The sequence below is a fragment of the Mucor mucedo genome (genome assembly GCF_025094135.1).
Source record: "Mucor mucedo strain NRRL 3635 chromosome Unknown EV154scaffold_50, whole genome shotgun sequence".
NCBI classification, from domain to species: Eukaryota; Fungi; Mucoromycota; class Mucoromycetes; order Mucorales; family Mucoraceae; genus Mucor; species Mucor mucedo.
The window spans coordinates 242,998-256,733 of record NW_026252334.1 but is presented as its reverse complement, the minus strand read 5'-3'; the positions used below and the strand labels follow the sequence as shown (position 1 = coordinate 256,733).

Here is a 13,736-nt window from a genome sequence, read left to right as displayed (position 1 = left end):
TTCTGTGATGATAATTGCACCTGGGGTAAGCTTTCCCGTGATATCAAGATGAAATACATCATCATGTTGGAACGATTAGCCAAGAAAGGTAAAACAGACTTGGATAGATGCCAGAACTACTGGGGGGAGCAGAAAGGTTGTTGGCAAGTGTAGCTCACAACAGACTGGGAAAAAGGGTAATACAATGACTAAACAATCACACTTATTTTATTATGTTTCTAATGCGTTTTCTGTAGAACGTGTCAACCCGGGAAGCAGGATCTTTGTCGGATGACGAAGAGACTATTCCCTCTATTGCTGAACTAGAGGAAGAACGGATTAGTCCTCTGCACGGCGATGAGAATACTGGCGTAGAAGAGCTTGAACAGACTTTAGAAGATGACCGTATCCACCGCTCTAGAAGAAAAATAGCCAGAAGATAACTACTAAAAATTTCAAAGAATTCGCACTTTGAATAATCTAATGGATTAATAAACTTACTTTTTTTTTTTTTTTTTTTTTTTTCTTTCTCTTTCTTTCTCTTCGTAAATTCTTATTTGCACAACCTAAGTTTTGTAATATATGATATGATTACAATCTCGCAGGTTGTAGAAAAGACTAAACAATAAGAAAAGGTAGTAATATAGCATATAAATATTCATCCTATTCCTGGCTTATAAGTTTCGTAGAAAGTTTGTATATTCGCTTTGTGACATATGGTGAAGGCACTAGATAACATTACATCTTCATTACGTTTTTTAACTGTGTTGTATAGATTCAGAGCTTTTTCTGTGCTGATATTAAAGGCTTCAATATGTAGACAAGCTTCTTCCAGGCTGATGAAATGTTTTTTAGGCTATAGAAAATTTTTTTAGCCTGCATTTTTTTTTATTTAGTCTGTATTTTCTAATTTTAGGGCGATTTATTTTTATTTTAGGCTACATTTTTTATTTTATGTTGTATTTCTCAAGGAAGTCCAACTTTTTTCTTAGTCTTATATGCTGTTATACCTTATGATCCCTTGGCTCTTTATGATGTTTATTGAAAGACTTTTTCTTGCCGTTATATCTTGTTGATAGTAAGTTAATTAATATTTCCATTTAATTTTTTTCTGGTGATAATATGGATGCAAGTTCAGTAGCTTCGAAGTGAAAATACAAAATAAATACCAATAAAAACGTTTTCTATACCCCCATTTTTTCACAGTTTTTGTGTATTTATACGTAAATTTTTTTTCGATTATGTAATGCTTTAAAGTAATAAAAGTGCAACGGAATGAACAAAAAGACATTTTAAAGTGGTAAAAACAAACAACAGACGGAACAATATATCAATGTAAAGTGGTAAAAACATGCAACAGACGGAATAATACATCAGTTTAAAGTGGTAAAAAGATACAACTGTTGGAGTGTTTAAACCATTTAAAGTGGTATAATGATACCACTGGTGGATAAAAACGCACCCACCTCTGGTGGGTATAAATTTGTTCTTTTCTACACCACGCATGAGGTGGGTGAAATTCGGTACCACCTGTACCACATCTGGGATAAAAAAATCAAGGGTTTTTACCACCGCCAGGTGGTCTAAGTTGGTACTTTTTTACCAACCTTTACCACCGTAGTGCGCGGCTGTGAAGGGGTACAACCCTTTACGACCTGTCAGTGCCACACTTCCTGGGGATAGTTGGGGTATCGACTTAGCTGGTCCATTCACAATGTCAACTAAAGGTAATGAGTACTTGTTAGTAATGATCGACATTGCAAGTAAGTTTTATGTGTTACGTGCCATACCAGATAAAAGCATGGCCACGGTTGCGTTACAAGTGTTAGACATAATTGGTACATGGGGTCCAATGCGTAAGTTGCAAAGTGATGGAGGTCGTGAGTTCGTGAACTCTCTAATGAAGTGCATAAAAGAGAACGTTGGTTTTGAACACGCGTTAATTTCTCAGTATCACCCTAGAGCTAATGGTGCAAGTGAAAGAGCTGTACAGTCTGCAGTAAACACCATTAAGAAGCAAATAGTTGGTAACGTTGCTGACTGGGATTTAAAGGTGCCTTCTGCTCAATTGTTTTTGAATAGCAAGTATAACGCTAGAACTAAGAGTACTCCATTTTCGTTAATGTTTGGTAGGAATCCAAATGATTTTGTTGACTTTAGTCAAGAGAAGGATTATGAAACAGCTGAAAATACACGTAAAGAGTTACAGGAAAAGATAAAAAGAATGACTGAGATAGTCTACCCTGCAGTGTATGATAACGTAAAACAAGTCACTGAAAAGCAAAAGCAAAAGTTTGATACAAGTCACAAAATGCTCGACCTGAAGCCTGGATCGACAGTGATGATTTTGATTACAGAGAAACAGAATAAATTAGATCCAAAGTATAAGGGATTTTATACTGTTGTTAGAAAAACTGCTGCTAATACATATCTTCTTAAGAATGAAAAAGGTTTCTTAGAACCTAGAAACTATCCTCCTTCCTTACTAAAGAAAGTTTCTGATAAGATCTCAGAGCATCAAGATGAGTTTCTTGAAGTTGAAGCAATCATTGGTCATAAGAAAGATGACAATAACAAGTATTTGTATAGATGCAAATGGTTTGACTTTGATGAATCTTATGATTCTTGGGAACCAGAAGAAAACTTTACAGATCCAAAGTTTATCAAAGAATACTGGCAAAGAATTGGTGAAGTACCAGAAAGCATCAAAGAAATTAATAAGGCCAATAAAAGATTATTGAAGGATATAAATGTTGCGAACCAACCAAGTTCAGGTACAAAGAGAAAAAGAACGACAAGATCAGTTAGTCAAAACAAGAAGAAATATTGATTCTGAATAAGTAGTATTCATGAATCAAAGATTAGTATTTCTAAGGAGATAAGTAGTATCTATTTGTTTAAGTAAACAAAGACCAAGCTGATGTCAAATAAAAAAAAAAAAAAAAAAAAAAAAAAGAAGTACTTGAACGGTATTAGTTAATACCTGGGTGGGGATAATGTGGTGACCTAGCAAGGCTATAGCCATATTAGAGCTAACAAAGGTTTATCCATGCCGACACCATTTGTGATATAAGCTTAACAAGAAATGTCATAGTAAGAACTATAAGGAAATTACATCACAAGTCTAATTTAGTACGTCTGAGAAATACTTAAAATTTAGTTTAAAGCAAAGACAGTTAAGAAGACTTAACATTTATTAGAACAAGACTAAATTAGTGACTATGTAATAATCATATACATTTTTGGTTAATCAATGATAACTTCAAGATAGCACTAGAGATATGAACACAGCAGACAGTCTTTTATATAAATACTCGTACATTTCATTTATTAATAAAGGACAATCTTATAAACAGTCTCAAACTACTCCTATAGTCTTTTTATAATTTAAACCTTACCTTAAAACACAACAGTTGTGATCGAGCTTATATACAGATATAACTCTATCATCAATTGTTTCTTTCTTATTTGATAACCTTTCTATAAATCATTATTGCATTACTCTTTAAATCAAATACATGCTATTATACTCTATTTATTACGCATTGATTACTCATCAACATATAGAAAACAATAGTCATACGTTTATTCCAGATAATACAATCCAATGATATGATCGCTCGTCAATAACAAGATTCTCGAAGGTACCATGAGATGCTCGATCTTTAATTGACAATACGCCTATTGTATATTTGACAGGTTTCACTTTAATGATTGATATTCAGCCAGTTCTGAATATGTATATAAAGAACCCAATTTATTGTATAATAAAGACTTTAGTTTATTTTTGCAGTTTGATAATTTTACTTCATCAAATTCCTTTATTTTTATTCTTAATTCGTAGCTTTATCTCTCGAATTTCTCAGAGCCCTGACCATTTTAAAGTAAGTTCATCGTTGTTAAAAATTGTAGTTAATGTCGTATTTGACGCCTAAATAAATCGAATACAATTACTATTTAATCTGTCTTGAGTTATAATATACTTCATATATTATAACAGACACAGTACCAGTTCTCATAATCTTCTAACTGGAAATCATACCCTACATTGGACCCCGGTTAGCTGATTTACTGCGGTTCCTTCTAGCACCTACGATGAGTAATCAAGTAATCCAATCATCGCACATATTGCTAAATGGATAAATAATTTCTCTGCTGGAAATTCCGGACATACAACCATAGGCTTACATAACTATAAATTATAAGCTATGTTTCATGTCGTTACTGATTTATATTTCAAATCCAACAATTCCCAGTCTCTGGAAATGTTTATTCGATCTACGCAGAAATTAATTGAAGTAATAATTTAATATAAAAGGACCTCTATTTTTATCATGACAAACTCTCCAACTTATAATAAAGGATTAAAGAGTCTCATTTCTTTACTTGTTTATTTTTATCTTTTATTTTCTACCGTTTTATACTCAAATTATCACAGTTAAGATAAGAGACCAAGCTTCGTTCACAAAATCTTTTTCGGTAGCCTTCTTTCCTCTGTCAGTTTGTAGTATCGAATTTTTCTTGTTTAACAAACGAATCCTATTAAAGGCGTTAAATCTATAAGAATCATTTTTATATATTTTTTCAGTCTTACACATGGGCATAAATTTCGAAAAAAGATTCATTTAAAGTGACAGCATATCTGGCTTGGGCTTTTAAGCACAATTGATAGGCTCGCTTCAAATCTGTTTGGGCAATCTACCAACATACTCAACTTAATAGTAGTCCAAGTTAGTAATAGTAAATATACGTACCTTTTCAATATCTTTAAGCTCATTGGTGACGTCATCAGGAAGTGGAGGCATGTCCCGTGATTCATAGACTAAGTTTTTCAATTGTTGCCAAGATGTCTCTGAGAACAAGGACCTTTGAGAATCTGGATCAGTAGAATTATTAGAAAGATCCACAATTGAATTCAAGCCAAGAAAAACGGTGTTTTTAGCTTCATCGGTCAAGTTTGTGAAAGTTCTTGCATTTTTAGCTAAATGTACGGCTTTTGACTTGAGACTGGACCCAACGCTCTTTTCCGTTCCAAGAGTGATACCGTCGATTTCGAACACGTCATCCCTTGCCTCTACCGATTGCATTACATTGGCTCTGTTGATATTAGCCTCCAACAATTCATTGCCCAACTGTGAGCTAGCACTGTCTTGTAAAGCGAATGCATTTTGGTCAGATCGGTACTTCAATCGCAGAACATTCCAGTAATTGTTGACGGAAATGTCAAGACCTCCGTATTATTTCCAAACAATTCAGGATAAGACCAGAAGACCAGTATAATTACAACTATTTAGAGCCCAATCGCAGCCATTTACAGTCTGTGAGCTCAAAACTCAAAAACCCTGCCTGGGAGGTCGCCCCTCCTATAGCAAAGACTAGCCTCAGCCGCAATATCGCGATATATCTATTTTTTTTTTTTTCAATTTAGCGTCTTTTTCAAAGAAACAAGAGTCAATTACTAACTAACCTTTTTTGCGTTATCCGTTACTTTTATTTATGATAGAAAAAAATATGTAAAGGGAAAAGAAAAGGGGAGGAATAAAGTGTGAACCAGCTTTATTTGTAGGCTGATAAACAAGCTTATGTCAGGATGATTTAATTGATTGTTTCATCATCCATAATGTTTGGGCCTTTACTTAAAATAGAAACCTTGGCAAAAACCCCCCCCCCCCAAACAAATCGGAACTCGGTAGTTGTATATATGCGTTCCAGTAGTAGCTTGTAATGACAGTGAAGCAGATTTTATGGAAAACAGAAATCAATCATCCTATGAAGTTTAGACGATATGGCATGTTAATTGACGTGTAAACCTTCACGTGATTCTAAAAAATACGTTTGAAAAAAAAATATGCTTGAAAAAAATACGGAGTTCTAGACATTTCCATTGTTGACGGAAAATCTAAAAAAAAATATCTTAATAAAAAATGCATTACACGACAGTGCTTTAATGATAAAGATGTTACTTCTTAAGACTGTCAAGGTTGGGTTAGTTCTATGCTGAGACCTTCTGGGACAGGAACAACTAATATCTACCTGTGTGATTATATGAGATTGTGTCCTCATTGGATCATCCCCGATAGGCATGTTATTATGTTATTCTCAACACGAATAACGTATGGCTGTTAATGATGGTATATCTGGTGAAGAGTCAGCGGCATAATAAAAAAGACTCCGTGTAAAGATGGATATTCCTTTGGACAAACTACGCAAGTTGATATCCCAAGAAGATTGAATATTGTAGTGGCCATCGTGCATACGCATATGTACTTTTTTTTCAATGAAACCCATAAAAAAATAGCCTTCTTTGTTTGGTCTTAGTGTATGTCTTTAACACCTGATGTGCTCTAAATATGATACGTTTACTGAATGCTAACAGCTGCGTTGTGTAAATGAACTGTGGTTGAAGTAAATGTAAATGGGTTAGTTATTTCCGATTTGACTGTAGTCACTTCTTATCAATTCATACCTGAGCTGGAGTTAATTTTCTGTGTTTTTTCAGGAATAAACGCAAAGGCTATTCTCAAGGTCCCCCCTCTTTTTGTAAAAATTTAATACCCCATAAGGCAATTATAACCTTATATTTCTATACTCTTCAGCCAAAAAAAAAACGATGTAAATTCTTACTCTTCCAATGGTATAGCGCACTATCTCATTATTTCTGCTTGAGAGCAGCCCACTGATATTGTTTGTGGAACACACATTTAAAGAAATACAAGGAAGTTATTTTGGAACTAGAAAAAGGGATTGACGCTTGCAAAATTAACACGAACGTCCTTCTTGCAACCAAACAGGTGAGTTGATTGACGTGATTCGAGAATTCAGGAGGACAACGAGAAATTGTTGGTAGCCGTCCAAAGCAGAGACCAGGATATTGCAGCTTTAAAAACTGAAGTGGAAAAGCTTAGTGGTAGCTGCAGTAATATTTCTACCCTTTTGACTCTTTGTTCTAAACCTTATTTGTTAGCTTATTTCACATTTGGAGGAAAGTGGTATGGATGGACCAACGAATGAATATGTATCCATGATGCAAAAGAGAAAGATGAAGAGGTCAGTACTCTCAATAAAGAACTCATGACAGTAAGAGAGTCACTCGATTAAGGTATTGGAGACTTTGGAAAGCACATGGCCAAATCTCAAGCTGAACTCAACGAGAAAAAACAGTTGAACCGAGTTAATTGAGGAGCTTAAAGATACCAAGAAGCGTTGCCAAGATGACCTTACGAAACAATGTAAGGACATGATTGTCTCTATCCAACACCGAGATGTGCGTATTGCGATTTTACAAGGTAACCTTGAAAAACAAACAGACACTGTGAATAGACTAAAGGATTTGTTCCTTGAAAAAATAGTAAAGTTGAAGCACAATTCACGCCGTATTCGACGCATTGAATAAACGAAAAGAGACCGTAATTGAATTACGAAACGAAGCAAGAAGCAAAGAAGAAGCAGTCCGTACATCTCCTACCTCCGAAGAATACACAAGCACAATTCAAGGACACAAAGAAGAATTAGATTTAGTTCAAAGAGAAATGAATGAATCGAGACAAAAGAATGAAAATTTTCCAATATTTCATGACCAGACTCCAAATAATAAAGTGTGCATGATTTTTTTGGGTTTTCTATTTTAGATTTTTTTTAAGTACAATTTTGAAGTTAAGAAAAACAAAAAAGCAGCTTTAGCGAAAGCCTGAACACCAGAAAGAGAGAATATAAGCTATCCTCTTTTTTTTTTTTTTTTTTTTTTTTTGAATTTGGCCATTAATCCTTCCTTATTTCAGAAGGGTTTCTTTGCTGAGGGATTCCCGCATTTGCTGCAGGCAGAAAAGACGGATAAGACGGTCACAAAATGTTTTCATTTAAAGCTCGACGTTTTAACTTTTTTTTTTAGTTTTTTAGATCTCTTTTACGCTTTCAAGAATGCTTCGATCAAAGGCCTTTGTTAAACGTACCCGTAAAGGAAATGTTGTAAAAGTTGTTAAAGAACATTACTTGAGAGACGATATTCCTTGTTCTTCTCCTATTTGTAAACATTGTACACATAATTCAGCACCCGTTTTATCCGCAGAACCTAGATCTACCAGCACACTCAAACCCCATTATCTTATCCCTGACACCAATGTATTTATTAGTCAGGTAAAAGAAACACCAAACGATTCCACAAGGTGATTTTTTTTTTGTTTAACCAAGTTGTTACTATAGCTCGATATTATGGAACACCCCGCCATTAAGGACGTTATTGTTTTACAAACTGTCAGAGAAGAAATTCGTCATTTAAGTCTTCCCGTTTATAACAGACTTAACGCTATTTTGGCTGATAAGACCAAGCGTTTCTACATGTTTGCCAATGAACATCAACGGTAAGCTGTTGAAATTCACTTTTTTTCTTCGAGAGTCCGTGTAGCTTATTTTGTTTTTTCCTTCGCGTAGTGATACCTTTATTGAAAAATTAAAGGATGAAACACCTAATGATAGAAACGACAGAGGTAAAAGAAAAAGAAAGTAGGTTTTAAAAAGATCACGGCTGAACTAAACTCGAAATTTTAGCCATCCGTGTGTCATCAAAATGGTATAAGGATCATTTAAAGACAAATGGTTCAGGTGAAGATATCGAGATTGTTTTATTGACAGACGATCGTGGAAATAGAGAAAAGGCCAATGCCACTGGTATTAAAAGCAGCGATGGTAAGACACATAGTTGAAAGCATGAATCCTGTAAGCTTAAATAAGATTATAGTTGCATCATACGTCGAAAGCATTAAGGATGTTCCAGAATTACTCGATATGTTATCTGCACCTAAGGCTGCAGCTGGTGACAAGATCGTCTATGAAGAGCATTTAAGTCCCGCTCAAATCCAAAATGGTATCAAGAAGGGTAACCTCATCCAGGCTCCCTTCAACATTAGTATGCACAACGTTCTCGAGGTAATTTTTAGTGTATTATAATTATTTGGGTTCGTGCTTATTTTGTTATATAGGCCACTGTTGTAGGTGAAGTTGAGGGAGAAGTGAAGACCGTTTATATTTTAGGTCGTAAAAATTTCAATCGTTGTATTCAAGGTGATATTGTCGCTGTTGAATTATTACCCAAGAGTGAATGGAAGCGTGGAGCATCAGTAGCTATGGAAGATGATGAAGATGAGGAAAAGATGTTTGGTGAAGAAGAGATGGATGAAATCAACAAAAAGAACGCCGCTATGTCTGAACAAGATGGTGAGGCTGAACCCACTGGTAAAGTTGTTGGTATCATCAGAAAGAAGTGGAGACCGTAAGTGCAGTACTGTTGTGATGGCATGAGAATAGAAACTGATATGTTTCTATAGTTACTGTGGTTTCATTGTGAAGAACACTGCTCCTTCTCAAAAAGATGCTCAAACAGCAACCAATGTCATTTTCCGTGCCATCGATCGTCGTATCCCACCCATCAGAATTAGAACTGCTCAAGCTAGTACCTTGCTCGGTAATCGTATCGTTGTTGCAATTGATAGCTGGCCCGTCACTTCCGGGTATGTATTGTATCATTTATTTTAAGAAGGGTCTAGTTAATATAAAATTATAGTATTCCTATGGGTCATTTCGTCAAGACTTTAGGTTCATCTGGTGACAGAGAAACTGAGACTGAAGTTTTGCTATTGGAACACGATGTGCCTTATCAGGAGTTCTCCAAACGAGTCCTTGAAGATCTTCCTATTGAAGGTGAACGCTGGGTCGTCCTTGATAAGCATTTAAACAATGAAAACAGACAAGATTTCAGAGATTTGAACGTCTGCAGTATTGATCCTCCAGGTAAGCTTTTTTTATTATATTTGCTGGTATCGATTGAAAACATGATTTATTAAATGCATGAATAGGATGTACTGATATTGATGATGCCCTTCATGTCCGTACTCTTTCCAATGGTAACTACGAGATTGGTGTTCGTAAGTATTAATGCCCACCCATAATGCTATAAAAATCTCATCTAACCCAATACTGCAGATATTGCCGATGTTACTTACTTTGTCAAGTACGGTATGCCTATGGACACTGAGGCCGCTGCGCGTGGTACTTCAGTCTATCTCGTTGATAAGCGTATTGATATGTTGCCTTCTCTTTTGGGTACCAGTAAGTATAAAGGTTTTGGTTTTTCTGTTTTTGATGATTATATTAAACTTTTTTTTTTTTTTGACAGATCTCTGTTCTTTAAGATCAAATGTTGAACGTTTAGCCTTCTCTTGTATTTGGGAAATGAATGAGGACGCTGAGATTGTTAACGTGAAGTTTACCAAGAGTGTTATCAAGTCCAAGTTTTCCTTTACCTACGAGGAAGCACAAACACGTATTGACGATGAACGTATGCAAGATGATGTGACTAAGGGTATTCGTGTCCTGAACAAGTTTGCCAAAATCCTTCGCCAAAAGCGTATGGAAGCTGGTGCCTTGACTTTATCATCACCCGAAGTTCGTTTCAACCTTGAGAATGATTCCCAAGATCCTGTTGATGTTGAAATGAAAGAATTAAAGGAAACAAATGCTCTTGTTGAAGAATTCATGTTGTTGGCAAATATCTCGGTCGCTAAAATGATCTACTCCAAATTCCCTAGCTCTGCAATGCTTCGTAAGCATGCTGCTCCTCCTACAAACAATTTTGATCAACTCCGCAAAACTCTTGCCGAAAAGGGGTTCACCTTGGAAACCGAAAACTCCAAGGCTTTGGCTGATTCACTTGACAGAGCTGTGGTAAGTGAATACTTGTTATGCGTAATGAACATATAAATTAATTTTTTTTTCTGCTGTAGTTACCTGATGATCCTTATTTCAACAAATTGGTTCGTATCATGACTACACGTTGTATGATGCAAGCCCAATATTTCTGTTCTGGTACTGAGCCTGAATCTGACTTCATGCATTATGGTTTAGCCAGTCCCATTTATACTCATTTCACATCGCCCATCCGTCGTTATGCGGGTAAGTTAGTTAATTTTATTTCTAAAGATTTTAAGCTAAACATAATTGGTATAGATGTTGTTGTTCATCGTTTATTACAGGCTTGTATCGAAGCCGATCTTTCTTACGGTGAAGAGCTTACAGATATGACCAAGATGAAGGAGTTATGTGATAATCTTAATTTCCGTAACAGAATGGCACAACAAGCCAGTCGTAGTTCAGTTGAATTATTTACAAGTCTTTATTTCAAGAACAAGATCGAAGTGGAGGAAGGTCGTATTCTTCGTGTTTTAAAGAACGGTATCATTGTGCTCGTGCCCAAATATGGTATTGAATCCATTGTTTATACCAGCGAAAAGGCTGGAGGACCATCACCCTTCACATACGACGATGACGATAAGAGTTTGGTTGCTGGTGATATCAAGTTAAAGACATTTGATAGTGTCAAGGTTGAAATCACGGTTGAAGGTGACGAGCATGGTATGCGTCAAAAGATGAACATGAGCTTGGTTGAGCCATTTGTTGAAGGTATCAGTGTGGTACCTACTGTTAAGAAGAGAGTGATTGAAGAGGATGAACCAAAATCTGATAAAAAAGCCAAAAAAACTAAAAAATAAGCACTGTTACATTTGAAAGATATAATATTTATTCTGAATAATCTGTTTTAATAAAAAAAAAACTAAAAAAAAAGTTTGCATAATATGAGACTATGAGGAAATCATGATCTACCGTTTCCTGATGACGAGACTATGGAAAAATGTTCTTCCCCACACAGTTTTTCTTCTACGACATACCTGGAAAAGTTTAAAGAAAAGAAAAAAAAGCGAGGGGAAACGAAAGGGGATGATGCAAAGAAGGAATGTTTAATATAGACACAGGAGCTATTTTTATAAAAGGGGTGGGGGAATAAAAGGGGGGGGGGGGATTGAAAGCGTGAATTTTTTTAGATGTGTTTATGAAAGGCTGGTTAAGAAAAAAGATATGGGCATAATGAGATATAGCAATAAAAAAAATGTTTTCATACAGCTTGAGGTATATAGTATAGTTGAATCAGCATGAAATAATGAATGGAAAGATGTGTGCGACCTGGATCTTCTTTTTAAACAAAATTGGGAATCATATCCGTGACCAAATTTGTTGTAGAAAATGGTGATGATAAATTATTGCTATTGCTGTTACCATAATATACATTATTGTTATGAGGGACGACAACAGGGTCGTTGTATAAATTGTCTAACGAAATAGGCGAGCCAGCGACTGTTGATGCAGAACAGGAAGCTGTCAATGGAGGCGTTAATTGTTGATGATTGGAGGCATAGTTAATATTTATATCTTGCATAGAATAATACTCCATAGCTTGGTTAGCTGTGTTGGCATCATAAGAAAAATTTCTCTTGTAGTTATTGAGCATTGGCATAGGTGAAGAATTTTCTGGTTCTTCATATTTTTTGTTCTATGAAAATAATATATATGTAAGTTATTGTTCGTACATGTTTTATGTGCATTATATTTACCCGAGCCATCATAGAGTTTGACCAAGATGGAGAGAGGTATGCAGCGTGTTGATGGTTATAATGCATATCTGACATGACCATTGTATTCTTTGGTGCAGGGCATGATTTTCTTCTCAAAGACTGTGAATGGAACATTTCTTCGTTATTTTCATGGCTAAGCCAATTTCTTGCTCCACCCAGAGAAAAAATGGAAGGGTCATAATGATGAGATGCTGCTGGTGTTACTGAAGTTGCTACAGCAGTTGCTGCAGCGACAGTTGCAACAGTGCGCACATTGTCGCTGATTGAATTTTGCTGATTTTGCCATGCAGACCAATTCATGGTGTCTCTAGCATGTTGATGAGAATGATTGATGTCATTTGTTGGCATAAAGGACTGAAAGACCGAGTGATCGTCCAATTCATGAGTATTCTGGACATTTGCAAAGAATTGAGAGAATAAGACTGATGACTGATTGAGATCAGAGGTAGAAGAGTCCTTTGGTGATTTATTCTCCATCGATCTGTTACTATCACTGTTATATTCTTCTTCGTAGTCTTCATCGTCATTCTCGTCAGAGCTCTGCTGATTTAATTGTTGATGGTGACGTTGTTGCTGAACATTTGATTTTCGTCTCAGCAACTTTGCCTTGGCACGTCTGTTCTGGAACCAAATTTGGACACCGCGGGGCGTCATGTCAAGTTTCTGGGCGAGAATGCGACGGATGGTTGCACTAGGTTTAGGATTTTCAGAAAATGATTTTTCCAGAACCTTAAGTTGAGCACGAGAAGTACGACGTCTGTGTTTTATCTCAAAGGGGTTGTAGAATGTAGGACGGAAGTCTCCATGAGGGTACTGATGGAAAGTTTCGAGAAGGTAGTTTTCTGATTCGGCAACGGGTGATGGTGCGAACATGCAGTTCGGACGATTCTCCTCGTCGTGATCTTGTTTTAAAGTAAATGATTGTTCAAAAGGTTGCATCGTTTCCAATGTCATTGCGTAAAGAAGTGTGGGAGAGAAATAGTTTGTAGAAAAGAAAAAAAGTTAATCCAAAGATAGAAAGTATTCAAGTTTATATAGAGTCTAGAAGATGTTTATAGCCTTGGGGGCATAAAATTCCAGTGGTAAGGGGCTATAATAGACTACCTCGCTTTGTTAACAGCACACGCTAAAATAATGGAATGATTGCTTTTTTTTTTTTTTTTTTTTTTTTTGAAAACTATTGTATACGCAAACATTGAGAAATTCAGGGTAGAATTGATCCCTCAAAGGAGTTTATTTTGTTTGATGAGCCGTAGTTCCGATATAATGCTTTACCGTTAATGCATACATACGTACATA

General features: G+C 35.8%; 5 protein-coding genes across 5 annotated transcripts; 2 read left to right on the top strand and 3 right to left on the bottom strand.

Annotated features, from left to right (window-relative positions):
* Nucleotides 1-48: 48 nt before the first annotated feature.
* EV154DRAFT_564000 (uncharacterized protein) lies at nt 49-422 on the top strand (the record flags this gene model as incomplete). The annotated part of the gene is made up of 3 exons (XM_051605812.1): nt 49-88; nt 154-176; nt 237-422. 3 exons carry the CDS (start codon nt 49-51, stop codon nt 420-422), a joined length of 249 nt encoding a protein of 82 aa, XP_051457288.1.
* A 3,855-nt stretch (nt 423-4,277) lies between these two features.
* Nucleotides 4,278-5,503, bottom strand: EV154DRAFT_603009 (uncharacterized protein). Its single transcript, XM_051607324.1, has 4 exons — nt 5,454-5,503; nt 4,734-5,390; nt 4,574-4,677; nt 4,278-4,518 (listed from the first exon to the last, which is right to left on the bottom strand). Exons 2-4 carry the CDS (start codon nt 5,064-5,066, stop codon nt 4,404-4,406), a joined length of 552 nt encoding a protein of 183 aa, XP_051457287.1. The 5' UTR covers nt 5,067-5,390; nt 5,454-5,503; the 3' UTR covers nt 4,278-4,403.
* Nucleotides 5,504-6,862: 1,359 nt separating this feature from the next.
* EV154DRAFT_243931 (uncharacterized protein) lies at nt 6,863-7,579 on the bottom strand. The gene has a single exon (XM_051594567.1). The coding sequence runs from the start codon at nt 7,435-7,437 to the stop codon at nt 7,066-7,068; it is 372 nt and encodes a 123-aa protein (XP_051457286.1). The 5' UTR covers nt 7,438-7,579; the 3' UTR covers nt 6,863-7,065.
* Nucleotides 7,580-7,842: 263 nt separating this feature from the next.
* On the top strand, nt 7,843-11,581 carry EV154DRAFT_444079 (uncharacterized protein). The gene is made up of 13 exons (XM_051597045.1): nt 7,843-8,112; nt 8,179-8,336; nt 8,407-8,462; nt 8,524-8,661; nt 8,714-8,901; nt 8,955-9,244; nt 9,300-9,482; nt 9,536-9,762; nt 9,828-9,896; nt 9,955-10,080; nt 10,148-10,695; nt 10,755-10,923; nt 10,978-11,581. The coding sequence occupies exons 1-13, from the start codon at nt 7,897-7,899 to the stop codon at nt 11,517-11,519; spliced, it is 2,910 nt and encodes a 969-aa protein (XP_051457285.1). The 5' UTR covers nt 7,843-7,896; the 3' UTR covers nt 11,520-11,581.
* Nucleotides 11,582-11,826: 245 nt separating this feature from the next.
* On the bottom strand, nt 11,827-13,560 carry EV154DRAFT_510439 (homeobox domain-containing protein). Its single transcript, XM_051601706.1, has 2 exons — nt 12,417-13,560; nt 11,827-12,355 (listed from the first exon to the last, which is right to left on the bottom strand). Exons 1-2 carry the CDS (start codon nt 13,389-13,391, stop codon nt 12,002-12,004), a joined length of 1,329 nt encoding a protein of 442 aa, XP_051457284.1. The 5' UTR covers nt 13,392-13,560; the 3' UTR covers nt 11,827-12,001.
* Between the last annotated feature and the right edge of the window lie 176 nt (nt 13,561-13,736).